The sequence below is a fragment of the Amphiura filiformis genome, chromosome 10 (assembly GCF_039555335.1).
Source record: "Amphiura filiformis chromosome 10, Afil_fr2py, whole genome shotgun sequence".
Taxonomy (NCBI): Eukaryota; Metazoa; Echinodermata; class Ophiuroidea; order Amphilepidida; family Amphiuridae; genus Amphiura; species Amphiura filiformis.
In genome coordinates, this window is record NC_092637.1 from 13,458,913 (window position 1) to 13,486,440 (window position 27,528).

A 27,528-nucleotide genomic window follows, 5' to 3' on the forward strand; every position below is an offset into this window, starting at 1 on the left:
AAAAAATGGATAAAAAAATTAAAACAAGATTATAATTTTTAAAAAAGAGAAAAATTCGTGATTTTCAGCTTAAAATGTGTGTAAATTTTTCTTTTCTTTTTTAGGCCTAAATATCATAATATTGATAGGTACCAATCATTTTGATACATGCTGTACACACAGGTCATATTCTCAAAGACCATAATAAATCATACACCACTGTAGCACAAAAATGAAACAAATTGACATAAAAACTGTTCTGCATTTCAGACTTTTCCATATTTTAATACACTATTTCGATGATCTAAGAAAATGTTGAAAACATTCACATTTGAGACTATTATCAATAATGCCACACTGAAAAAATAAACTTGTTTTTGAAAATCTAAATTTCTATTTGAATAGAATATTTCTTGCATTTCAGATTTTTCCAGATTTTAATACACTATTTTATTGTAATGATACTTTAGGATTCAATCATGTTTCACACTTGTTCATCACCGTTTCGCGATTTGTTAAACGGTGAAACATGATTGAATCCATTTCAACAACAAAAACAAGCTAAATATCATCTAATTCACATGATTATTCCATGAGAAATGACAGTTAGTCATTGAAACTCAACCTTACAAGGAGATCTGTGATTTCTCTGTTGATATCAACAATAAAAGTAAGAAAAAAACGACAACGTTTAGCCACTACCTTCAACTGAATTCAACATGTAAACACACAAGTTCCAGGCATAACAAATTTTACACGCTCACGCGTAACGCATAAACACGCTTCTGTTAACTTGCATTCGCGTATAAGTTACTGGAAAAGTGTGGATTCATCACTGATTAACAAGGTTTGGCTCCTGTACAAAGATTAAGATATAGGAAGAGCTGTTGAAATAGATATTTAAATGACCAAACAAAATGTTTAAAACATTCGCATCTGAGACTATTATTATATGTTACACTGAAAAATAAAATTGTTTTACAATTTTCTATTTTATAGAGACCAATTTATCGTTAACATTATCAAAATAAAGGATGAAATTATACAAACTATAATAATAGTTTAATGCACCTTAAAATAAAACAATATAAATTTAAAACCATTTATACAATTATGTTTTCAGACTCCATTCTACACTATTTAACACTATATTTCTAATATACGAACTGTATAATGCACTCCACCAAAGGCTAAGATAGGCAGTGTTTAATGGTGGGTCCGAGGGGAGCATAGCCTAGTGGTGTTTGCATTCAAATATTGATACACATAAAGCCGACACACAAGATTTATGGTATGGTTCGAAAAAAGGAGATCCCAAGGCTTGCTATAAAGGGTGGCATTTCGACCCCATGTGCATGATTTTTCTCGGTAAGGGGAAAACGCCCAACAATTTTGATACATTATTGGCCATAACTCAAGAACCGCAAGACCTATGGAATTATAAATGCAATTATTGACTTCCTTGAATTATTTCCTATAAGATCAATGCAAGAAATACACTGAAGTTTTTCAGTCACATGACTAAAACTGGAAAATTATGGCTCCTGCCATCTTTGTGGCCTTAAAGGAACTTATAATGTCCATTTTACAAAGGTGATTGGTTGCATATAGTTTCTATAACTTTAACCTTTTCCCAACGCTCCAGTGTATTATGAAATTAATTATAGTACACCCTCAAATTACCTTACTACTTAGGCGCCCAATGCACTAATTAGGTAAAAAATGGCAGGGTCTTGTAGACCTAAGATTTTGTAAACCTTAAGATTTACAACCCAATATTTTCATTGAATACATATGTGATTACGGTTCATGGGTTGACATGGTCCCAACATTTTGCTGACCATGTATTACATAACTCATGATATTACAAGCACGCTTTATCCATCGTAACTTCCGTTTTTCAGTTTGCAACAAAAACTTTTCATTTAATTCTTCCCATTGCATCCTGCATACGGGGCTCGAAAAAATGTTAATTTCCCCGGAAGCAAGCTAAATTTCCCACAATTTATAGCATGTTTTTATATACAAAAAGACACAATTTCCTCCGAATACCATAATTTCCTCCAAACACCAACATTTCCTGGGAATGAGCTTCCCAAATTCCCCACTTTTTCGAGCCATGCCTGCATAGATAAACCAAAAAAAAAGTAGTTTGTTTCAAAACTGATGATTTTTCCTACAGCTCCCAATTTGTTTAATTTTTAATCCATAAATGTCAATAAACTGCTGACAAGCATAATATTGAATCTCATTTCATACAAATAAAATATCAATTTTTACAAATCATGAAAAATACAAAATTGCACACTAAAATAAATTCTTCATCAGCTTTGAGACAAACAATTTTTAGCCAAAATAAAGTATAATTTCTGTGTCAGCACAACTTGTTTGGCTGCGTGCAGAGTGTGCACCATTATTGAAGATGCGCTATTCCAGTTGAAATCCATACCCCTATGGAAGACATGACCTTAATCTTCCACATAGGGAGTGTGAATTTCAAATGGGGTTACCTGAATGGGCACCTCCATATAAAATCTACACCCCCTGCATGGGAGATTAAGGTCATGTCTTCCAGAGGGGGAGTATGGATTTCAACTGGAATAGCATGATGCAATTCTGAAACTCATTTGAGCAGAATCATGGCAAGAATTGATTATCTGATACTAACAAAATCTAAAACTTTACTGCTCAAGGCAAACCTGGTGAAGAAATTGACTTGAACCTATGCTACACTATACTATGATTAGCTCATAACAGGCAGGACTCATAACATCGTGGATTAATAAAGAATGGCGTGCTGTACAGAGGGCTGAGCACATCACCTACGCTTTGTGCAAATGGTAATTTACACGAACAACAGCTTCGCGATTTGGTGGGAGAAAGACATTTTTGCTATTGTTATTTTCGCAATTGCTCAGTTTTCTTCTTACATCAAATTCGCAAGATGTTAATTTTGCAGATGGAACTCCCATTCGCGAAATCTACAAAAATAAAACTGATGCGTGCTTTTGTGAATCTACACAAGCGTTAAGTTTAGACTTTATTAACACCTGCAGTAACAAATACCGATAAGTCTCACCTAGTATGAGCTGATCATACTTAGTAAAGGTTTGGCATTTGATGCCAAAAAAATTAAATTGATGAATATTTTGCATAAAGTAAAACGGCACTATCCTCAGCTGCTAAAGCGAAGAAAAAAAAGTTGTACCGGCCCAACAGACCCAGATTTTAATAACAAATCTGGGGTGAAATTTAATCATCCACACTTGATGGCATTCAAACATTTATACGAAAGACAGACATGTTTCATGCTCATTCGGTTGTTTATAACTCATAAACCTACAATTTGCAACTAGTCACATTAATTGCACTATTACAGTTGAAATCTTCTCACCCCTATAGGAAAACAGGGAGTGTGATATCAAATGAGGTTACCTGAATGGGTGACTCCATTTGAAATCTACACCCCCTGTTTTGGATCTCAAGATCAGTAGCATTACCAGCGACAGTTCATTAGGTGCCGATAGGGGCGCCCTGTGGCTATGCCACAGCTTGAGATTCTAGTTTTCATAGACTACTGTCTTCATTCATCAACTTTCTGGGTTGACAACCGAGAAACTTATCGTCGTTGGGTAGGAAAAACCTCCTATGTGTCATTGGCCTCTGAACATGTTTAAATCAAAACCTCCTATGTAACCTGTTGGGAGTTTTGTTTTAAACATGTTCAGGGGCCAAAAGTACATACAAGGTTTTCCTGCCCAACGATGTTATGTGTGAAAAGAGTGTCAGGGTTTAAACCAGAATCTGGCAATGAGACTGCGCAGTTGTGCCATATTGACCTTTCGACCATGTTTCTTTTTGAACATGGAAAACTGCAGAGCATGATCATGTCACACAGCGCGTTAAGACACAGGCACCGAAAGGATATTTTCATAAGTCCGACATGATACGAATGGCAAGTTTTTCCGTCGTCACTACAATTGTAAAACAAATATATGCGCAGTGCAGACTACAAAGGATTCATTTTATAGTTTTCATATTATATAGGACAAACAATTGCTGCAAAATCTTGAGATTGTGACTGATGCACGGTTGATGCACGGCATTGATGTGCCGCCATTATGATACCAAGTTAATTGGTCCTTGTGTGTAAGAAAGTAATACTATAATCTTATTACTGCATGAATGTACGCAAAATTTGATTTTGATAAAATCACAAACATTTGCCACAAGAATGAGAATCCAGTATAACTTTGCTTTGTAAGCACGGCTTCACAGTTTTGAACAGATATGGCCCCATTTCTGAGGTTCAATAGGTCTGCATCATACACAGTACACAATGATTTTTTTTAAATATGACAAGAAAGTTATTTGGGTGGGTCTACCGATTATAATATATCACTTTTCACGTCAAACGTTGCAAACTCTTGTTTCAAAATCTACAGGACCAAGAGAAAATGGCCTTAGGTGACAAAAAAACAAAAAAAACTGTTTTACGGGCTAGACCGACTCAGAGTTTGTGTTTGAGGGAAATTTTTTATTTAATTTTGCTAAAATCATGTAAATCAACTGTTTTTAGCCAAAATTAAGACATTTTGCAATATGTTTGCAAAAAAATCATCAAATTTTGCCAGATTTTTCAAGCTTTCGGTGATAGTTTAAGACTAATAATTTATTTTAGCCTCTAGAAAAGTTTTTTTTAATCTGTTCCGATTGACCCTACTTGATAAGTCCTGTCTGTCCATAAAACGGTTGTTTTTTTGTCACCATTCGACATCCTTTTGTATTGATTATTGCCTCATGTCAGTATACTGTTTACAATGAATGGGGCATTCAGAGGGCTGATAACGATCATCTGGATACATAAAGTACACAAAATTTGTTGTAAGTTTCTCTTTTCTATGTCAAATTGTTCTGAAAAAAAAAAGAATAAACTAATCACCATCTCTGAATGCCCCTTTCAGCTTTTCACATTATTAAAAAAAAAAAAAAAGACAGAAGCAAATAACTTCCATCATGTGCCACCTTCTCCTGGCCCATCCAAGCCAGTATATCTACAGCTTTGGGTCTTCGTGAACTTTAGACACAGCATCATGGATTGCATTAGCTACGTAATCTACATTCTTCGTGGTCAGCGCACACATGTTCATGCGTCCGTCTTTCATCGCATAGACAGCGTAGTTCTTCTTCATAAATTCCACTTGGTTCGCTGAAATAAGGAAATATAATGTGACTTCAGTAATGAAATATATTATGCATTTTTTTTCCACTTAACTCAACCTCAGAGTGATACCCGAGTTAGGCTGGGAGTAATATCGGGGAAATCGATTCCCGCTCGAAAATGTTGATACCAAGGTACAAAAAAACATCTGTTCGATACATTCTGGCCTCTTGTAATTGGATTTTGTGGCTACTAGGACTACAGGGACTAAGTTTATCAACTTGCCATGGGCCAATTGAACTTTGCCACTAAACTTTATTTGTATTGCCTTGCCCTGACCTAGTTTGCATGAAAAGTTTGCCTACAAAGTTCAATAGGCCCATAGCGAGTTGATAAACTTGGTCCCTGTAGTCCTAGTAGCCACAAAATCCACTTACAAGAGGACAGATTTCAATGTCAAACAAAGCTGTTGTTCAACTTGTTTACAAATACTTTGCAGGTATATATTATCAATAAATATCATTGCTACATACACACAACTGCTTGGAGACCATTTAAAAAAACACAAGTACAAATTTTGCATACCACATTTGACTTGATCGATTGTGATACTTGTACCCTGGTACCCGCCTGGAAATTACATAGGTTCCCCGGGCACAAAATTACCCCAAAATCACAGCCTTATACCTGGGCCTCAAGGAAGAACAGATGATTATTTGCATTTTCAACTGATTGAGTGTGCCCGGTTAAAGAAGAAATAAAACAAAACAATACAAACTAGATATGGTTGCGGTCGCCTGCGACCGCGAGCATCACAAACGCCAGGTATTTTAGAAGGTATTTTGTTTAACACCGGAAGTGACGCCTCATAACCTTTGACCCTAAATAAAAATCAATAATGTAAGCGAGATCTGATTATTACGCCTGCGACCGCGAGGATGCACAACCAGCAGTGACAAATGAGTTATGGCTCCGAATCTGTGAGAACCGGAAGTGATCCCTTAATTACCTTTGACCGCGCAAAAATATTACATAGTGCTTAGGATGTCATAAGGAATATTCCTGGTGAATTTTCAGCTTTATCGGAACTTATACATGGATTATGATTTTTTAAATTTATGATTGACCTTTTGACCCCTTTAATGACCTTTGACCTCAATGAAAATAAAACCTTATATACAACGACAAAATGCATTGTTCCACTTTTAATTAAAAAATTCTACTATGTTTAGTTGTTGAGATAAAAATTCTTGAAGTTATTTAGCTAAAACAGGAAGTTACCCCTTAATGACCTTTCACCCCCAAAATAAAAAATACCATGCATACACCATGTAACACTAATTCATGTATGATGGGTATATTACTCTGGTTTGTTTACATTTTGAGATTAAAAAATAAACTTTTTGATAATTTTGGTTTTTGACGGAAGTAACCCCTTAATGACCTTTGACCCCAAAACTGTAGGCATCCTAAAGACCCTAGATAATAGCGATGCATGTGTGCTAATGGCGACTCTCTGCTATGTAATTTGTAAAGACAGTGATTTTTTGAATATTTTTTACAAATTTTTCAGACTTTTACCGGAATTGACCCCTTAATGACCTTTGATTCCAATTTTGTGGTATAACTTTTAGACACTGGCTATAGATGATGCATGTGTGTAAGTGGCGTCCACGGTGCTATGTAATATGTGGGAGGAGTAGCATTTTAGTGAAAATCCAAGTTTTGGCCATTGACGGAAGTGGATGACATTTGACGGAAGTTGATCATGTGACATCTGTGGCACCACCAAGCGGTTATACTGACCAAGTATGGTCAACATGCCTGAAAGCATGTGGCTACGATGGCTGATCATAGTGTTGACAGAAGAAGAAGAAGAAAGAAAGAAAGAAGAACGCGGTAAAAAGAATGCACATCGCCGATGGCGGATGTGCAACAAGGTTTCTCCTGGCCATTTCAGTTGGAATCCATATAACCCCATATGGAAGACATTACTCTAATCTCCCACACATGCATTCCCTGTGTGGGAGATTAAGGTCACATCTTCCATAAGGGGTGTAAGGATTTCAACTGAAACAGCTCAATATGTTATACTTACGTCCCAAGCCAGTGTAACTAAACATGCCAATCTGGTCTGTAATGTGATGCCATGTGCCGGGTGTCCCTAGAGCTTTCAGACGCTCATAGAGCGCTTGCCTCATCGATTTTATACGTGATGACATGGTTGCAATATGCTCAAACCTGTAATATGAAAAAAGAAAATAAATTAGAAATGAGGTTGGAAAATTACATGTTTGTTTAAAGTAGGTCAGTAATTCTCAATTGACGCTTTGCACAGCCATCTCAAAACGAGGTTCCATCCGCAAAGGTGTGCGCGGATATGCATGTCAAACGCATGCTTTAATTACCACATACACTTTGCACAAGCCTTCTGGGATGTTGCAAGAAAAGCACAAGCAATAAAAATGTGATGCGTTTGCAGGGAGAATCTTGTTTTGGTAGCAAGATGGCGGATCCGTGCAAAGGGTGAATAGGCAGCCTGAGGAAAAAAAAAAAAGTAATTTAAATAATGCTCTATTAATGGATAACAAATGGTCTAAAAATGGAATGAAATGGAACAAAGTAGTTGTGACCGTTTGAAGTAAAGGTGAGTTGGAGTGGTGCCTGAGCCAGCAGTGTTTGTGCTTTATTTAGAGAATATAATATAATACGTTGCAAAATAAGAAAACTTTTGTGAGGACATCCTTGTTGTTTCAAATGAACAAAACCGTCATGAACATCTAAAGCCCCTGAACCGTGTTCATTGTTCGCGCATGTGTATCACACGAACGGCCTAACAAACGCATTAACACACAATGATTGAGGATCAACAAGCATGCCGTCGTTGCGTGGCAGCGTTCATGCCGTCTTATATCACTATCCACTATCGTGTCATACTGTATAGGTGAAAACCAATCATATTGGGTGCATTTTTGACAAGACACACCAACTGAATAAAGAATGATAAAATAACCCCCACAGGCACACTCATATGGAAAGGTATGGGTTCAATAATTTATTGTAGAGGATACCAGCAAGTATAGTTTTCAGCACAGTGCTTCAGAGGTCTGCCAATTTTGGCGCAGTTTATGGCGGATATGGAAGTGGGGTCCTGATTGGCTGATTGAATCACATCATCATCACATCGGCACCTCATTTGCTAGTCAAACTGTGTAGCTTTGTGTGACCTAGTTCTTTTTACGCGATAATCAGACAGAGCAGACGGACACTGCTGAAGTAATTTGCTGAATAGTATAGCCGGCATCCACTACTCACTACTTACCACTGAGCCAGTAGAGTTGGATTATTTAATACTGTACTGACGATCCTAGCTCCATGATTTGGTGGGTTGGACCACAAAACTCTTGCAATAATTTCCATCTGCGACTTAATGCGTAGTTTGACCTCTGGGTCATTGACTACCGATGTCAAGCACCCAATACGCTCGTCTGTATAGTGAAAAGAAAAGAAAATAGGGCATGAATAACATGGCAAAAGTGGGCTAATCCAGTTGAAATCCATACACCCCACATGGAAGACATGACCTTTATCTCCCATACAGGGAGTGTGAATTTTAAGTGGGTTTACCTGAATAGGTGACTCCATTTGAAATCTACACCCCTTGTGTGAGAGATTATGGCCATGTCTTCCACATGTAGGGGATGAATGGATTTTAACTGGAATAGCCCATTGAGGGATTTCCAAAGAGATTAGACTGGTCCGTATGCACGAAACAAGTTGGACCTGGTCTAACTTTAGACCCGGTTTAACTTTAGACCTGGTCTAACTATGGAGATTAGTCCTACGAAGAATGAACTTTTTGGTATTTATATGTACCTCATTCTATATTACTGTAGATCCTGTTAAGGACAAATGCATGACTTACATGTAGCTTAATAATAGATGGCGGCAGTTTAACTTTGGACTTAGCTCGAGTAAAGGAGGAAAAGAAAAGAAAAGATTAAATTTAATTCTAACATCCATAGTTACACCAGATCTAATGTTATACCTGGTCTAGCTTGTTTGTTGCATACAGAACTTTAGAGTACAGACTCGGAAGAGGCTAGTGAAGCAACTGCCTTATGGTGTTGTTGTTGTTGTTGTTTTTGCTCCCAAAATATATTTTTTAAATGAAAGAGAAAGGAAATGAATGTAAGAAAATTGAAGAGAGAAGGGGAAAGGAGAGTTAAAGTAAGAAAGAGAAAAAGGAAAAGAGGAAATGGAGAAAGAGAAGAGAAAAGAGGAAAAAGGGGAAAAGAACAAGTTAAATTGTACATAATTTAGTAGGCACATGCCAAAAAAAGCTTTTTACATGTGTGAGGACTCGAAATAAACATAATGTACACACAGTCTAAACTGAGTTCTTCGAGTATGACCAAGCACAGACAAATAAAATATTAAGAGGCAAGATAAACTTACTGTATAATCCAAAGTTCTTTGAGTAAGACTGAGCACAGAATAATTCAATGCCCTGGCTGAGGAAGTATGTTACTGGCCACCTGTCCGTTTCCACTGAACCACTTGCAAACCCTACGTATGCAGCATCAAAGAATACAAACAGTTTCTTGGCCTGAAATATAAAAATAATGTCATTTAGGCGACGGAAAAAACCCTGTTCTACGGTACGGACGGACGGACCTATACAGTTGGGTTGGTTTTTTTGCAAATGACCCAAAAAAATACCAAAAACAAAATGTTGTTTCTGAAATTTGGGTCCGCATTCAATTGTATAGGAAAAATTTGTTTTCCAATTTAAGTAAAATCTGGGTCGGTTGGGCCGTAGAACAGGGTGGTTTTTTTCGTCGCCTTTCGTAGCACAACTTCAACAATGGGCTAATCCATTTAAATTCCACACTCCTGTGGAAATATTTGGAAATATCTTCCAGAGATGGAGTATGAATTTCAAATGGAATTAGCACATTAACCAACTCTCTTTGAAACTTACCCTAGGCTCACTCTGTGGACGATTCAGGTTGAATCTTTCTCAAGAGGGTTTAGGAAATTCAAACGGAGCTGTCTCCAGTGTAATGTCTTCATTCCATTTGAAATTCACACTCCCCTTGTGGAAGATATTTCCAAATTCTTCCACAGAGGTAGTGTGGTTTTTAAATGGAATGGTCCAATATGCTATGAAATCATTCGCCCATAACATTGCACGATTCCGCCATATGACAGGAGAGCCTCGATCTAGCAGCATACATGAATAGGAATTGAACCAGTCACATAACATTGTGTACAGTTACATAATTCTTCCTTTCAGGTCTATTGCCAGATCAAGGCTCTCCTTGCATATGGCAGAACCATGCAATGAGCAAATTGAACTGTACACAGGGATTTGTTCCCACATATACATATATACTACAGCAAGCTTCTATGTGTGATGGTCAAATCTATTAATAATTCAAATCATGGCTTGCCTGCTTCTTGCACAATTGGACAATCACACGGCCATCTCAAAACGAGTTTCAACCTGCAAAGTGTGTGTTGGGTTTGCATACTCTGTCAAACACTTGCTTTAATAGCCGTGTACGCTTTGCAAAAGCCTTTCTGGCACATTGCTCGAAAGTGAGAGAAACAAAAATGCACTTTTTGCGCCTGCGTTGGCAGGGAGAACCTTGTTTTGGTAGCAAGATGGCAGATCCATGCAGTTGTGCAAGACCCAAATGTGAGTGTGGAACACACATGTAGCCCTGCCTCCAACTGGCTCCAACGAAATAGCAAACATTCTGAATGCCACATGTACTTGATGATATGTGATGCGATCAAGCAAAATCAGTCGGAATTCAGAAATATCAAATTTTCAGTTTCTTATAGGTTAGTAAAACGCATTTACAAAGCTGCATTTTGCAGAAAACCCCACTGAAATTGGACAACCAGTTCCGAAGATATGAGCAATTAAAGAGTTTCCAAAACAACAGGAAAAAAAGAAAATATTTCCTTTGTATGGTTATATCTCAAAATCAATATTTCCGAGTTCCGACTGATTTTGCTTGATCGCATCACATATGAGTGCTCTGTCTGTGTACAAAGAGCTATACCTGAAAATGTAGCTAATAGTCAGTTTCAAATATCAGCAAACTGATATACTGTATATTGTCAGTGAAGGCAGTAAAGCTTTGTTATGAGCTCAGCAAACCATTCTGGCTGTACTCCCTAAATAGGTTTGTATACCTACCTTGCAGACCTCAGCAATTTGCTTCCACTGTTCCCAGGTGGGATCTACACCTGTTGGATTGTGTGCACATGCATGCAAGATGACCACAGCATTCTCTGGTGCACCCTATAAGATAAATAATAAAAACAAATAAATAAATGTTGGTATTTATACAGCACCTTTCACAGGTGTCAAAGCCTTACATTTATTAGTCGTTAGAATATGTCAGCTGCCATACAATGCCCAATGCATGCTCGTACCTTTGGGTGGCGCTCAATAGACAATATTCATTCCAACAGCTCCCCATTTCACCACTGGGTAGAGAGAGAGATGCAAATGAACACACTTGCACCGCCAATTGCAAGGTAGCGCCCATGTTGATGATAACACATGGGTAACCAATGGTGAAATAATTCTATTTCCAAAAATAATCAATTTGTTTAACAAGTACCCCAGACATGCCAACTTTGAAATCCAGATTTCCGTACTCAGAAGAACAAAAATCCGTATTTTGCACCCTAAAACCGTATTTTTTAAATAAGTACCTTTTGCATACCTGCCAACCCCGGAAACTCCAAAAGTAGAACACATAATTGAGAGGGAGCACTTGTGCGACCGAGCACGTAACGGCCCGGGTCCAGGGGCCCACTTTACAAATTTGCAATCAAATTTAGCAATACTAAAGAACCATTCCATCAAAGTAATAAATCAATACAGAAAGATGCTTCCTTTACGAGTTATCACTCATTGAAAGTGCTACTTTGCTATACTTTACATGGAAAGCGGCCATCTTAAAGTCGTCATATTTCCTTAATTACATAACTGATCAAGCTGAATTCCGGATATATGATGCACAGTGGAAAATTAATTTTTAAAAGATTTGGTGACCTCAGTCGACCTTTGACCTTGTATGTGACCTTTGACCTCACAAAATTGGATAAAGTATCTAGACCAAACAAATTGGGTTTAGTTACTTCTAATGTTGTTAGAAGCATGCTTTGTTAAAGTTCAGAAAATCATTGATCATCATCATCTGAATCTGAATAAACAAAGTGGGAAAGCATCTTGTAGGCCTATTAAATATTTCTTTAATGTGCATGCATGGTGCGAAAGTCGGAAGTAAAAGGAGGGCCGAAACCTTCTTGTAGGTTTATTCTTTTGCACCAATAGAGCTAAATAGTTAACTAAATACCTTCAGAAGACATAGCATTAGGTGGTTAATAAAAAATATTAATGTGCATGAAAAATCTGCAAGTCAGAAGAAAATTATTTCGGAAACCATCTTGTATTTCTTTAATGTGCATGCATGGTGCGAAAGTCGGAAAAGGAGGTTGGAAACCTTCTTTTATTTATGCCTATTCTTTTGCACCAATAGAGCTAAATAGTTAACTAAATACCTTCAGAAGACATAGCATTAGGTGGTTAATAAAAAACATTAATGTGCATGAAAAATCTGCAAGTGGGAAGAAAATTATTTCGGAAAGCATCTTGTAGGCCTATTAAATATTTCTTTAATGTGCATGCATGGTGCGAAAGTCGGAAGTAAAAGGAGGTTGGAAACCTTCTTTTATGCCTATTCTTTTGCACCAATAGAGCTAAATAGTTAACTAAATACCTTCAGAAGACATAGCATTAGGTGGATAATAAAAAACATTAACGTGCATGAAAAATCTGCAAGTCGGAAGAAAATTATTTCGGAAAGCATCTTGACGGCCTATTAAATAATAATTTTTTAATGTGCATGCATCACCGAAAGTCGAGAGAAAAACGACGTAGGCAACCACTTTAACAGACAAAGAAAGTGGTCAAATGATACCAGTAATTCAGTCAGTAGTCTAATCTTGCAGCTGTTTATCTTTTTAAGACCCAACATTTTATTATTTTAGTCAAAATTCTGGAATACCGTATTTTTTTTTGGGTGACCGTACTACCGTATTTATCACGTTTTACCGTACAAAATACGGTGAAACCGTACTAGTTGGCATGTCTGGTACCCGATTGTTTGAAAACATCATATCACAAGTATCGCTTTTCTTCTCGATTTTTTAAAGTATACCCATGGTCTCAAGATCACATCGGGGAATCCGTTCTCACCATCTCCCTCATGAGCAGTCTATATTTGTTTAACATACTATGACAGGGACTAAAAAAACTTACAAGTTGACCTCAATGACCTTTGACCTCAGTATATGACCTCGTACACCACCCAAAAAAAGTAGCCAGAGTTTCTGACCATGCAGACCTATCTTGAAAATCTGAAGTCAATCCACTCACAAGATACAACATCCGTACGGAAGCACGGACATTGCAAAAACAGTATGCCTCGTGGTGGAGGCATAAAAACTGTGAATATTTATACTCACCCTGAGATCCTCCAGCATTCCTTCAATATGAAGCCCTCTAGTGTCTGCTTTGAAGTAGCGATACTTCCTCAGCTCACTAAACATGGCCGCCTTGAAAATACCATTGTGATTGGCTGGAAAAGAGAAAAAGGCAGGATGAAATATTAAATGCAAATGAGCTAATTGACATGAAATATGTTCATACATTGGGAGTGAAGTGAATGGGAGAGAGGAAGAGATGGGAGCAGGCCTCGAGGCCACAAAGGCCATGTCTTGTGTTGCCCTTAGAACTTGGCCTTGGTGGCCTCAAAAGTGCCCTTGAAAATTTTAAATTGCAAGGCATGGATGGGAGAGAGACACAGTGGAGAGACACACAGATAAACAAAGAGACATACATTTTAACTGTACAGAGCCCCCCGATATTTGAAATGCCTGAAAAAGTTTGACTTTTGTTTAGAATTATCACAATTTTAAATATAATTATGTTTTACAGATTTCAACCACTTTGATACCAGCTATGTACACCCAATGTCATAGCCAAGAGCGCTGGGAAGGGGGCAGAACTCTTACCCTACTGTGGGATGCTGGCCGTCCCGATATTTAAGATTTTGAGGCCTTTAATCTGTACGGTACTTTTTAGCCCATTTTTGACCATTTTCGTATCATAAAATCCCCAATCCCCACCTCTGAAAAAGTCAAGGCTATGCCACTGTGTACACCTTAGGCTTGGGCATCATCAGTCTTTTGCATATTGCCTGTCACTATTTCTACATATCGTCATCGCGATAAGAATTTAATATCGCGATATATCGCAGGACACAATATCGCCCATGCCTAGTACACATTTATCCAAGAATTAGAAGTGGGAACAATATCTCTGTCTATACTTACGCCAGGTAGGGTCTGGCAAGTACACAATATTATACTTGGCTTGCCTTGACAGAAACTCTGCCCCCAAACGTAGTGCACCAGTACCGCTAAGAGCTTGAAAACCAAGAGCCTGTCAAAAAAAAAAAAGAATTATGCAATGTAATATAACTTTTAACAAGATCAACATCAAACATGATGAACATACATCATCCTTTTTAAAAGTACAAGAGAAAAATTGCATGGAATTGGCATGGTCATACATACATGTACTTACTGGCAAGTGCCGAGTAAATGACTACTAACAGTAGCAAGTTCAATAAAGGCTGTCAGCCTTTCACCATCTTGTGGGTACAAATGATACATGTGTTCATGCGACGAACATTACATTACAGGGCGCAGCTTGCCACGCAGCTGTTATCACGCATGGAAATCGAATGACCATCGCAGCGTGTACCCACAAAATTGCGGCATATGACATCACGCTGACGGCCTCTATACAAAAAGCTGATTGCTATGCAACAAAGCAAATCACTTAGTGCATTCACACATACATACCCTATTCTCCAAAACTGCAGGGTTATCTGCTCCTAGGATGAGGTTAACTGATGCCGACGTGAACTCTGGCAATCCACTGATGGGTAGGTACTCATGATTCAATGAGTGGTCTGCCGCAAGCTGGGTTTCCACCTGACGCACAACTGGCAACACCCATGGCTGGCTGTCGTCAGTACGGTATGCTAAATAAAAACAATTTTACACAGTCTGTCAGTCATATTTTTAAGCTAATAAAAACGTTTTGTAAAAATACAACAACATTGGTCAAATACCAATCGCTCGGCGACAGAGTATAAATATAGCTTATTTTGTAACGAACACTACGCCTGAATGACAACAACAGTAAAATACAACAACATTGGTCAAATTATACCAATTGCCGCAAAAAGGTTAAATTTTTGTTTTGGGACTTTATTGGGGGCAAAAGTTCTGACTGGGGAGCATTTCCCCGCCATTCGCCATTATACCAATTGCTCCTTGACGGACGGAGTATAAATTCAGCTTTTATTGTAACTCAGTGGCATGCGCACCTAGCAACGCAATATTAGACTAGAGCCACATGATTGGCTACATGGCGTATTTCTATTGGTTAGTTTACAACCTGTGCAAAAATAAATATTTACCTGATGTTGACTCTGTGCATCAGATCTCCTAGCTGCAATGCATGAATGCCTAAATCTGATATTATTATTATTTTAATCTAAGCCAAATCAAGATGCAGACATGCATGCATGCCATCACACACAAGCTAATATACGACAAAAAAGCCAGTATTAATTCTGAAGAATGGGTGCGCACAGTAGGGTGTGCCGAAAACACTTTTTTCTCAGATCGACTTGGAACTCTCCTAGCATTTTACTAGGGTAAATACTCCCGAGGGGGGGTTCTCAGTACAAATGACCATACGAGGACGTGCCGCAAATATGGGTAGCATTTTCAGCCTTTTGGTATATCAATGACCCCTTTTTCAAAGCCTATTTTGGTATATGAATCGGTCCTTTTTTCAAAATTTTTCTCAATTTTTTCGGAAAATAGCCTTTCCTTAATCTAGCCAAAATTTTCAACATTTTCCCAAAATTTTGGGAAAATTTGTAAAAACTAAGACAATTTGGGTTAAATTCGGCCGAAAAAATTTTGACTTTTGGTATATCAATGGGTCCAAATTTCTTGAAAAATTAGTATATTTATGGGTCCACTTTCAAATTCTCAGCGGCACGTCCCTATCAAAACCAAACTTGAGTACCCCCCGGGTAAATAGTACATGTACTACTGTGCTGAAATATCAGTGAGGAAAGATCAGAGCATGTTTTACCCAGGCAGTAGATTTTCACAAAATCCCTACTTATTTGCAATTTCTTACTGTATGACTCTATATAGAACCCGGTAACAACAACCTGGGAATAGTAGGCATTCAGATGACAACATAGCATAAATACAATATATTAAACACTTTGGTCAGTATGCACAAAAGAGTTAGACCGGGTCTAAAGTTAGACCTGGTCTAAGTGAAATTAGTCTCAGGAGAAAGGTTTTTTTCCTTTACATTTGCTTAAGTTATTTTGTATTATTTTTGAACATATTGCATTTTAATCTTTAGAATTTGCTAGCTACCGGGGTACTCTAGGAAGGAAATAATAGTAAAGGGCCATTCCTGATGGAACTAAATTCCACTTAGACCAGGTCTAACTCTTTTGTGCATACGGACCTTTGGGTAGTTTGTTTGGACCATCCAACAGGTAGTAAAAGTCCGTAAGTATATTCCGTAAGTTCGTCAGGATTGTCATTTGTTAATTTTCTTGTTATCAAATGCAGGTTAATATTGGGTAAAATGATGTTTAAAAATTTTACAAATGATGGCTATATTATTGTTCAGGTAATTAACAATATACGCAAATATCTATATCCCCATGAGAACTACCTGCCGATTGGCCAAAAAGAAGTTTTCATTATCAATTGGACCAATCAGCTTTCAGCAACATTGTTAGAATAATAACCACGCAAAAAAATTGGGGTGAATTATTTGCAAAGCTCCATTCTGATTGACGATTTAAGTGCAGATATCATGTAATTGACCAATCAGAGGTAATGTTAGATTGGCAGGTAGTGCTCAGGGGGATATGGTATTAGAGTTGCTAAATTAAGGGGTTGAGGTAGTAATATGGAGTATTTCCCAAGTTTTACTCTGTTTCATTTTGCATAAAAAGCACAAAAATATAATGAGATATGATTTAAGGTTGGTCTGAACCTTGGTCAAAATTCAAAAAAATAAAAAAACGGTCCCTAGATATTTTTATCTAGTTTTTAAAAATTAATTAAAAAATTTTGGGGGCAAACAATTTTTTTGTTACGTTGCACGAACAAATTTGGGCCAAAAAACCCGTTTTGGGGGATTTTCTCCAATTTCTCCAATTTTCTCCAAATTGGACCTCACAGATGAATTCATCAAATCATTTCCATTCAAAAATGTATACTTTTATATTCTTTAGACTAATAATTTAGCCGTTATGAGGCCCGAAAGTTTTCATAATTCCAGGGTTCAGACCAACCTTAAGTATGAATTATTCTGTGTAATTTTTCTTACATTGCACAAATACTTTTAAACAAAAGTGTAATTACGTAAACACAGGTGACGAGTTGCATTCAAGGAACACAAATTTGTGTTTTCATCTACAACATTTTGCTAAATCTAAAAGTTACATGAGCCTTGCATTCGTGTCACGGTATGACCGTGCCATGGCGAATCATCACTATCAGACAGGCCGCGACAAATTTTATTTTTTAGCTTGCCCGATCGGGCAGGCAATATCCAAAAATTGGTTGCCCGAAATTGCCCGAAATTAACCCATATTCCTGGCAACAATTGTCGACAAAGTCACATACCATACTCATCATGCAGTGCAGTGCATAGTACCGTAAGTGTGCCGAATTGGGCAGTTTCATTCTTACGGAAATCCAATACTTTTCTCAGTTAAGTTGATAAATAAAGGAGTATTCAGGAAATGCATAAAAAATTTCATTCAATTATTTCACTGTTTGTTTCTTACATGTGGAAAATAATGTGTATTTTATGTGAAATTTTGTCAGTAAAGTCACGGCGATTTACATATTTCGCCAACCACTAGTACATCTCAATCTCAATCATATGCAAATACATGGCCAGCTGACGTCATTGACGTCATGATATTTGCACGAAACAGGTTCTATAATTGGCCAAACTTCCAATACGTCACGTAACGGCATGATGTTCATTAGCATATATATACACATGTGGTCGCATGTCATGAATTGGTCATCTTTTGTGTAACATAATGTAAAATGAGGAAAATATCACCAATTGTGATTCACTTCAACACAACTTTTAATAAATACATTTTAGACCATTATAAGTATATATTTCTGGAAAGCTTATATTACAAGGATGTCAAATCAACAAAATATAATATCATAATACAGGGTGGGTAAGAAATATACAGGGTGGAACATCAACAAAATTAGTAGCATCTTTCTTGTCACAGTGAACCCCATATTTTTCTTTTCTGAAAGCTATGTAGCTCAAAATAAATATGGATTCAGAAAGACATTTCATGGGCCCATCAAACAAATTAGGAAGAAAGAGTTTGGTATCCCTACAAGTGTTAAACATACAGGGTGGTCCAAAATTGTAAAATAATTTTACAATTTTTATGACATTTATCAATCAAAACTTTTTTCCCCCATTTCTGGCACTAAAACTAATAGCATAATTGAATTCCTCATCAAATTTCCTTAAAAATATGTGTACTTTTGAATAAGCAGGATGATTCGCGCCAAAGATAGGCAATTTAGAAATGTCAGAGCATTACGTGTACAGTAACATATATAGGAAAAACTGTCTTAATTAGCATTTAATTAGGCAATTAATTAGTTACATCTTTTGTTACAGTTGATCTACTATGAGGTAGATCTACAATCCAGGATGTTATATGTGCAATTTGTGGTCCATGCTAGTTGTACTTTTTAAGATACAAAGGTTTGAAGTTTGCCATATTTTCACAATTTTGTGTACAACCCTATGGGGCTCCCCCGCCCCAGCTCCCCCGCCCCGGCTCCCCCATTGACAAATCTTTCATATTGAAGTATAAATCTCAAAGTAGTTGTCCAATTAACTTGGGGTTTTTTGTATTTGATAAAGAACATAATTAAATTATCTACAAAATGACACCAAACTTTCCACAATAGGTACTATACTTTTAGAATAAACCAAACTTGAAGTGTGAAGAAAGCATTTTCATGTTATGGCTCCTCCATTTTTGGGTGACCTATTTGTGACATGCGACCATATACATTTGGTCGTGCGCCATGAATTGGGGGCCAAATGCGTTACATACTAAAAAATTCAACGATTTACATGTTTTTGTACTTAAACTGATCTAATTCATATTCTGTTCGTCAAAACCATATAAAATTATACATCACTGTAAAGCTTAGAGTACCAGGAATACACACAAATATTTGGTCAATATACAGGGTGACACAAATGTCATATACCGTATTGTTTGTAATAAACGCCCCGGGGGCGTTGCATTTTTCCAAAAGGGGGCGTTTATTTGAAGTGAATTGTCAGTGAAAAAAGCTTTAAAATCGTGTTCAATTTCCCGATGGTGCTCCTATTAAAAGGAGGGATTCACACTATACATGATGGCGGCGCCCACGGAAAATGATATTTTCGTGGGGAATACAACAAAATTACACCTGTAAGTGCATGGAATTAGTGAAATTCTACCATATTAGGCAATGAAATGGATGGGAGTTGAGTCATAATAGGTTTTGTCCATTCAATTTAGCGATCGTGACTGACATGACTGATGCAAGTTTTAAGGTAAGCTTGTCATGGAAATGTTCGCATTTTTGTCAATTTTTCACAGAAAAATTGGGGGGCGTTATTAGAGGGCAGCCCTCGAATTAACCCACGGCACCGACGGCATATTGCCGTGGGTGCCCAACCCCACTGCCGTAATGCCCTCAAAAAATGTCCTTGAAAAAATTTCTGAAAGCTATGTAGCTCAAAATAAATATGGATTCAGAAAGACATTTCATGGGCCCATCAAACAAATTAGGAAGAAAGAGTTTGGTATCCCTACAAGTGTTAAACATACAGGGTGGTCCAAAATTGTAAAATAATTTTACAATTTTTATGACATTTATCAATCAAAACTTTTTTCTCCCATTTCTGGCACTAAAACTAATAGCATAATTGAATTCCTCATCAAATTTCCTTAAAAATATGTGTACTTTTGAATAAGCAGGATGATTCGCGCCAAAGATAGGCCATTTAGAAATGTCAGAGCATTACGTGTACAGTAACATATATATAGGAAAAACTGTCTTAATAAGCATTTAATTAGGCAATTAATTAGTTACATCTTTTGTTACAGTTGATCTACTATGAGGTAGATCTACAATCCAGGATGTTATATGTGCAATTTGTGGTCCATGCTAATTGTACTTTTAAGATACAAAGGTTTGAAGTTTGCCATATTTTCACAATTTTGTGTACAAACCCTATGGGGCTCCCCCGCCCAGCTCCCCGCCTGCTCCCCATTGACAAATCTTTCATATTGAAGTATAAATCTCAAAGTAGTTGTCCAATTAACTTGGGGTTTTTTGTATTTGATAAAGAACATAATTATCTACAAAATGACACCAAACTTTCCACAATAGGTACTATACTTTTAGAATAAACCAAACTTGAAGTGTGAAGAAAGCATTTTCATGTTATGGCTCCTCCATTTTTGGGTGACCTATTTGTGACATGCGACCATGTATATGTCTGCAAGTCTGGTGTGGGATACGAGTGCCTAGCGAAATTTGAGTTCCATTTCAAGAAGTTTTCTACTTTGTTTTGACGTTTTTTTACTTCTGTGAACATGCCAAGTTGGACAGAAATACTCCATTTTAAATCATCAAGCTTTAATTGGTTTAAATTTAGACTTGCCCGACCGGGCACAGCTCTTCAGAGTTTTAATTGCCCGACAAAAAATGTGATTGCCCCGGGCTATCGGACAGGCGATTTGTCGCAGCCTGCTATCAGATCTCTTCAACTACAATGTATATGTAGGCTGGTTGCAGCCAACCCAGGCCCAAACCTATGTATCCACACTTAGATTGTAACATCCACCAATTACATCTGTGCAGCTCCCCAAATTCCTTTGGGTGAAGGAAGGAAGTTTTTTGATAACCAAAGAACTAATCACCGATTTTTGATAGTAATGAGGAAACTGGAGATCCCAGAGAAAACCTGTGAAAGCAAGCATAGATCGGGATAAACCAAGGGCACATACATTCGCAGCTGGGGCTTGAACCCGATCCAAAAAAAAAAATGTTTTTGTATGATTTCGCAAAATTTTGCGCATGCAATTTATGTTTTAATGAAGCAAAGGGGTTTTAAAGCATTAAAAAAAGCAACATTTTCGGGACTTTCTGTTCCGCAAGTTATGTTATCCGTGCCAAATACCAGTTACATAAGCTGTTGCAATACAGTGTGTGGTCTAGATAGCGAGATCGATCTTGTGTGGTCTAGGGAGATACGCAAGATCAATCTCGCTGAATAAATGTATAGCGATCGCTGAATTGGAGATGCGAGGAGGTGACGTAAAGTTCTTAAGAACAGGACATGTTTAAATCTTAAAATGCTGAATCAAAGTCAATTGACGTCAATTGACTTGAAATTTGAAATGCCTGAAAAGTTTTATTTTTGTTTAAAACTATCACAATTTGAAATAATTATCTTTTATTAAAAAGATTTCAACCACTTTGGGTTTAGAATGGGGCAGTTTCCCTCTGTGAGATGAGAACTCTTACCCCACTGTGGGATGCTGACCGTCCTGATATTTAAGAGTTTGAGGCCTTTTCTGTACTTTTTAGCCCATTTTTGACCATTTGTAAAATCCCCCCTCTGAAAAAGTCACAGCTATGCCACTGTGTACACCTGCGTCCGAGAATTAAAATGGGAACAATTAGCCCTGTCTATAGGGTCTGGCAAGTACACAATATTATACTTGGCTTGCCTTGACAGATGCCGTGCAATGAACATGCGATTAAGTTATAATTGTGTCATGGCTAATTGCAGTATATATAATGAGTAGGACGAGCTTCTTGAACCTCTTCGTCTTACGTATAAATATATTTTTCTCAAAAAAATCTGGTTGCTCTGCATATGGCTCCCAAGCTGAAATACAGCAAGATAAAGCCATGGGAATGAAAGTTTTAGATAATTTGCATCCACTGCAAATGTGAAAGAAAAGCACTGATATTAAAAAAACTTTAAGGTGGTACTACACCCCTTGATAAATCTGTGACTATTTTTGCATTTTTCTCAAAAACTAATAAAACACTGGTAACAAAAGTTACATGTATGTATATTATAGGGGTAAGGAATCCAGTTACTACTCTGAAATTTCAGTGACTCAAGACAAGTACCGTAGTTATTGATTTATTGATCAAAAATTGGTTTTCCTTTATTTGACTGTAACTCCACAACTGTTGTCTGTGCTGAAATAAAATTTTCAGTGCAGTAGTTGTAGTCCTTGCCCCTATAATATACATCTTATTTGTCACCAATGCACTTTAATTTTTGAGAAAAATGCAAAAATAGGCACAAAATTGGCCAGGGGTGTAGTACCACCTTAAACTTAAAAATTACCTCTGCTGGGCTTAGCTCTGCAATCTTAATCCAATATATAATGGCTCAAAATATGCTAAGGTGTCATATTATAGCCATATATTTTGACATCTTTTTTTTTAAATAATAATTATAGAAATGGAATATTTGCTAGTTTAGTGGCAAGTTTAGGTAGTAAAGACATAGCATACACAATTTAAGTAAAATCCTTTCACTCTAAATAATAAAAAAATAAAAAATAGCTGTAAAAATGCCTATTTTTACACTTTTATTTGTAACATGCCAAGAGACGCCTTTTTTCAACAGCTTTTAATTTTTTTTATGGATCCTTATAGAAATTCATGTGACCTGTTTCCCAAAATGGTGCAGTAAACCAATCAAAAAAACAGAAAGAGGCATTATGAATTACAAGTTAACAGATCAAAAAAGGATTTAAAAGTTTGCCTTATGTATGTTACTATTGTCTGTCAAACTTTTGATTGATTTTGAAGTCCCTCAGTTTTTTAAAAACAAAGACTTGAAGCATAAACTAAAGGGTAAATCTATTGTAAATAACTTCATTTCTCCATATTATAATCAATTTGTAAGTGGCTGCCATCTTTTTTGAACATATAACAATTTTAAAATTTTTCTTGAAATGTCTGTCAAATAGTAACATACGCAAGACGGTGCTGTAATTCCTGCTAAACTAGGGTGATACAGCTAATTATGCTACATGACATAGCATTTAGCTCCACCTAGCTTTGTGGCACTATCACTTTGTGAGGAGAAGCTTTTTTGATGACACAATCCATTGTTAAGTGTTGTCTGTCAAACATTTGTACGCAAGTAACATACGCAAGATTTGTATGTGTCTGTCAAAAGTAACATACGCAATACGTTTAAAAAAAATTAAAAATCACTTGATGTTCACATTATGATGATAGTTTAGAGTTTATAAAAGTGTTTTAAAACATGTGATTTATAAACTGCATGTGATCTTTATTTAATTTCCCATCTTGAACTACTGTTTTTGCCAAATTATTATTCTGTATGTTACATTTGACAGACATCTTGCGTATGTTATGGCTTGACAGACACACATATATTTTATTTATAACAATTTATCCTCCTTATTGTAATATTTGGACACATTTGTTTCCACAATCAGTTGCTGTAGGTCCTACACCTAAATAACCACAAAATACCTTATGTAATACTTTATAAATTTTTATTTGATTGCAGAAAATCATCAAAATTGTGTCTGTCAAATATAACGCACGCAAGGGCTAGACAATCAAATTCGTGAAGTAAATGGTCTATAACTTATCTTTCTTTTAGTGTATTATGAACGATATATGTGCATACTATAATTTAAACCTGGTTGGAGACCAAAAGAAAAGAGCTGGAAAAATAATTGTGTGTTACACTTTTATGACACCTTAGCTTAAATTTTGAGCCATATATATGTTAAAAAAATATTCAAACCCATGACACCATGTTGACACTGGTTAAATAAGCTGTATTTTCACTCGCAAGGGTGATAGTCACTGACAGCGTTCGAAATTTTGGTGGTCCGGTTGCCCGGGACAACTAAAAAAGTCGCCGGACAACCAAAAATACTGATTCGGTTGTCCGCCGGACAACCATAAATCTAACCAAAAGTCACATTTGTAGGCCTACGGACAACCAAAAACTTAGACGGACAACCAGAAATTGTAATCTGGTTGTCCGTGGGACAACCATCTATTTTTCCTAAATTCGAACACTGGTCACTGACACTTCTTAAGAACAGTTCGCCCTTTGAAAAGTGGACTTTGACGTATGTGATGCGAAACTTTCTTGTCACCAGTCACCAAGTTTTTTTTACGTTGCTTCCCGATTCTTCCGATTATGTGGTTAAGCAGTGCATGAGCGGCAATGACACAGTCACAGGGCAATAGCTTAGCTGCCTTGAGCATGGCAGACTGGAACTCATAATATTGTGCAGTATATACAGGGTGTCCCAGAACGATTTATACCAGGAAAGTTGAATTTTTCACATGAAAAGCATTATTATTGGTAGTATTGTTTAAATTTCTAAGATTTACATACATTTAGCTTTCTTAGGAATTTTAGATTTTAGAAATTGGACGTTTCCAATAGATGTTACAGGATATTGCGTAAAAATGGTGAATTCCAAGTTTTGACAAAGTTTTCTACTAAAAAGTCGATAACATTATCTATTGATTATTGATGATATTAAGAAGCAATCCTTGTACATGGACTATGAACTTTGACCTCTATTGAATTAGTGCGCCACATGATCCCACTTCTTTTTTACTTGCTATCAGTTATACATACATATGTATACACACCTCTAACCAATCATCCAAAAAGTAACATGCAATCTTGTTGGCGCACATTTCTATTACCAGTCAAATTTCCACTTTTGTGCTGCACATAGGCAATATAATGCCAATTTGGAGCAAATTATGAACTTTGACCTAGCTATTAATAAGTGCGCCACATGATGCCAAGTAGCTCTTGCTTGTTTATTGTCTACTAGTCATCAAAGAAGCTAGATGATGAAAAATGAAATTGGGATCTTGTTGGCGCATCTTTTTGTAATGCACTAAAAAACCCAAATTGTGCTGCGCGTCATTGTTCAAGGGAAATGAGGTCAAATTGACCTCCACAATGAGGCCAAGTCAATTTTCAAAAAATCATTAAAATATTAAGATCAAGAGATCCCAAGCTCATTTTGTCATTAATTGACAAAGCATTATGTCTTCTTTGATGAGTTGCTATTCTGAGAGTCAGGTGACGTTGGCGGCGGCGGCGCGCATAAATACAGGCATGTAAAAATGCCTGAAAATAGGGAATTTTGACCTTTGACCTCTATTAACTGTGCGCCATCAAAATCCAAAAAAGTTTTTGCTGGAAAATGAAACTTACCATGGAGGTCTTTAATTTCAATATAATTTTTTAGAGAAAATTTAACTTGGCCTTGGCTATTTAACATTTTATGGGGCACCGAGGCCATGATGCCAGGGCACCAGTCTTTATTATTTAGTTATTTATATATTCATTCGTTCATTCATTCATTCATCCATCCATTATTTATTCATTCATTTATTTATATTTATTTATTCATCCATCAATCCATTATATATTTAATAATACATTTATTTATTTATATATTTATTTGTTCATTCATCCATCCATCCACCCATCCATTATCTATTTATTTATTTATTTCATATATTTATTCATTCATTCATCCATTATTTATTTATTTAAGAGCCAGTCTCCCTAATTATGTACCCAACTGCGATACCAAAAAAAAATTCAATTTTCTCTAAAAAATTATATTGGTACCGGTACATATTAAAACCAACAACTCACATGTCAAATATGAACGTGCACAGCGCCCTCGTTCAGCTGAAACAATTCCTGAAATTGCGGCCTCTCTGAGCTTAGTTTACAAATGACAAACTTTGGAGGGGCATAACATCTTGCCCCATCATTATCCCAACCTGCATTTTGCATTTTTTGAAGTACCAAATGATTACATCACAAAAACCAAGAAAAAAAGTTGGGATCTTGATGGCGCATAAAAACAGCAAATCCAATGTTTTGATGAAAAGCGCCCTCGTGCAAACTTCAAAGCATCATAACGGGCTGCGCCATCGAGATCCCAAGTCCGAACAAGTTTGAAATTAAAGACCTCCATGGTAAGTTTCATTTTCCAGCAAAAACTTTTTGGGATTTTGATGGCGCAGAGTTAATAGAGGTCAAAGGTCAAAATTCCCTATTTTCGGGCATTTTTATGTGCCTGTATTTATGCGCGCCAACGTCACCTGACTCTCGGTGCCCCCTAAAATGTTAAATAGCCAAGGCCAAGTTGGCCTGCCCTAAAAATAACGAAATTCGAGGCTTGCTTGCTTACGTATAAATATATTTTTCCCAAAAAAATCTGGTTGTTCTGCATATGGCTCCCAAGCTGAAATACAGCAAGATAAGGCCATGGGAATGAAAGTTTTAGATAATTTGGGTCCACTGCAAATGTGAGAGAAAAGCACGGTATAAACTTTAAACTTAAAAATTACCTCTGCCGGGTCTTCCAATATGTTAAAAAAAACGATGACACCATGTTGACACTGGCTAAATAAGCTGTATTTTCACTTGCAAGGGTGACAAGTCACTGACAGTTCTTGTCGCAATTTTGCCATTTTGATTTTTCGCAGAAGACTTGACCTTTTGAGGTCATTTTAAGTAGACTTTTTTACCAGTCGTTTTGTTTTCGTAACAACAATTCGCTCTCTGAAAAGTGAACTGCGACGTCACTCATAAGCCAGAATTGGCTGGTCTCTATGTGAGAGTGTGAGGTTAATAAAGATTAATTTAAACTAAGGCTGCTAAGAATACGCAATTGCGTTATTTGCACTTTTTTTTTTTGACGATTTTTTTTCTTCACGGATTTGGAGAGTCCCTGGAGTGACCTAACATATAAAAAGTGCTACCATCATTTTAAAAAAATTTTAAAAAAAATCTAAGATATAGACTTGTGTACAAAACCAATGCATTTTTATTATAGACTATGCAGTGAACAAAAGTTACAAATTTTTTGGTAACTTTTTTCCAAATTTTTTAAATCAACCACAAATGATTGCAGTACTTCACTCTAAATCCGCAAAAAAAAATTGTAAATTTTTTATTTATTTATTTTTTTCAAATTTTTTTTAATGATGGTAGCACTTGATGTTAGGTACAGAGACTCTCTAAATCCGCGAAAAAAAAACTTTAA

At 36.6% G+C, this 27,528-nt stretch overlaps 1 protein-coding gene across 1 annotated transcript in view; it reads right to left on the minus strand.

Moving 5' to 3' along the window:
* Nucleotides 1-236: 236 nt before the first annotated feature.
* Nucleotides 237-27,528, minus strand: part of LOC140162523 (aspartate aminotransferase, cytoplasmic-like) — a 30,731-nt gene continuing 3,439 nt past the window's right edge. The window contains exons 2-9 of the mRNA XM_072185772.1: nt 15,101-15,282; nt 14,567-14,675; nt 13,697-13,809; nt 11,355-11,459; nt 9,599-9,749; nt 8,463-8,628; nt 7,239-7,381; nt 237-5,188 (exon numbers count right to left, since the gene is read on the minus strand). Coding sequence (XP_072041873.1) covers nt 5,034-5,188; nt 7,239-7,381; nt 8,463-8,628; nt 9,599-9,749; nt 11,355-11,459; nt 13,697-13,809; nt 14,567-14,675; nt 15,101-15,282 — 1,124 coding nt within the window. The 3' untranslated portion in view covers nt 237-5,033. The remainder of the gene's footprint in view (nt 5,189-7,238; nt 7,382-8,462; nt 8,629-9,598; nt 9,750-11,354; nt 11,460-13,696; nt 13,810-14,566; nt 14,676-15,100; nt 15,283-27,528) is intronic.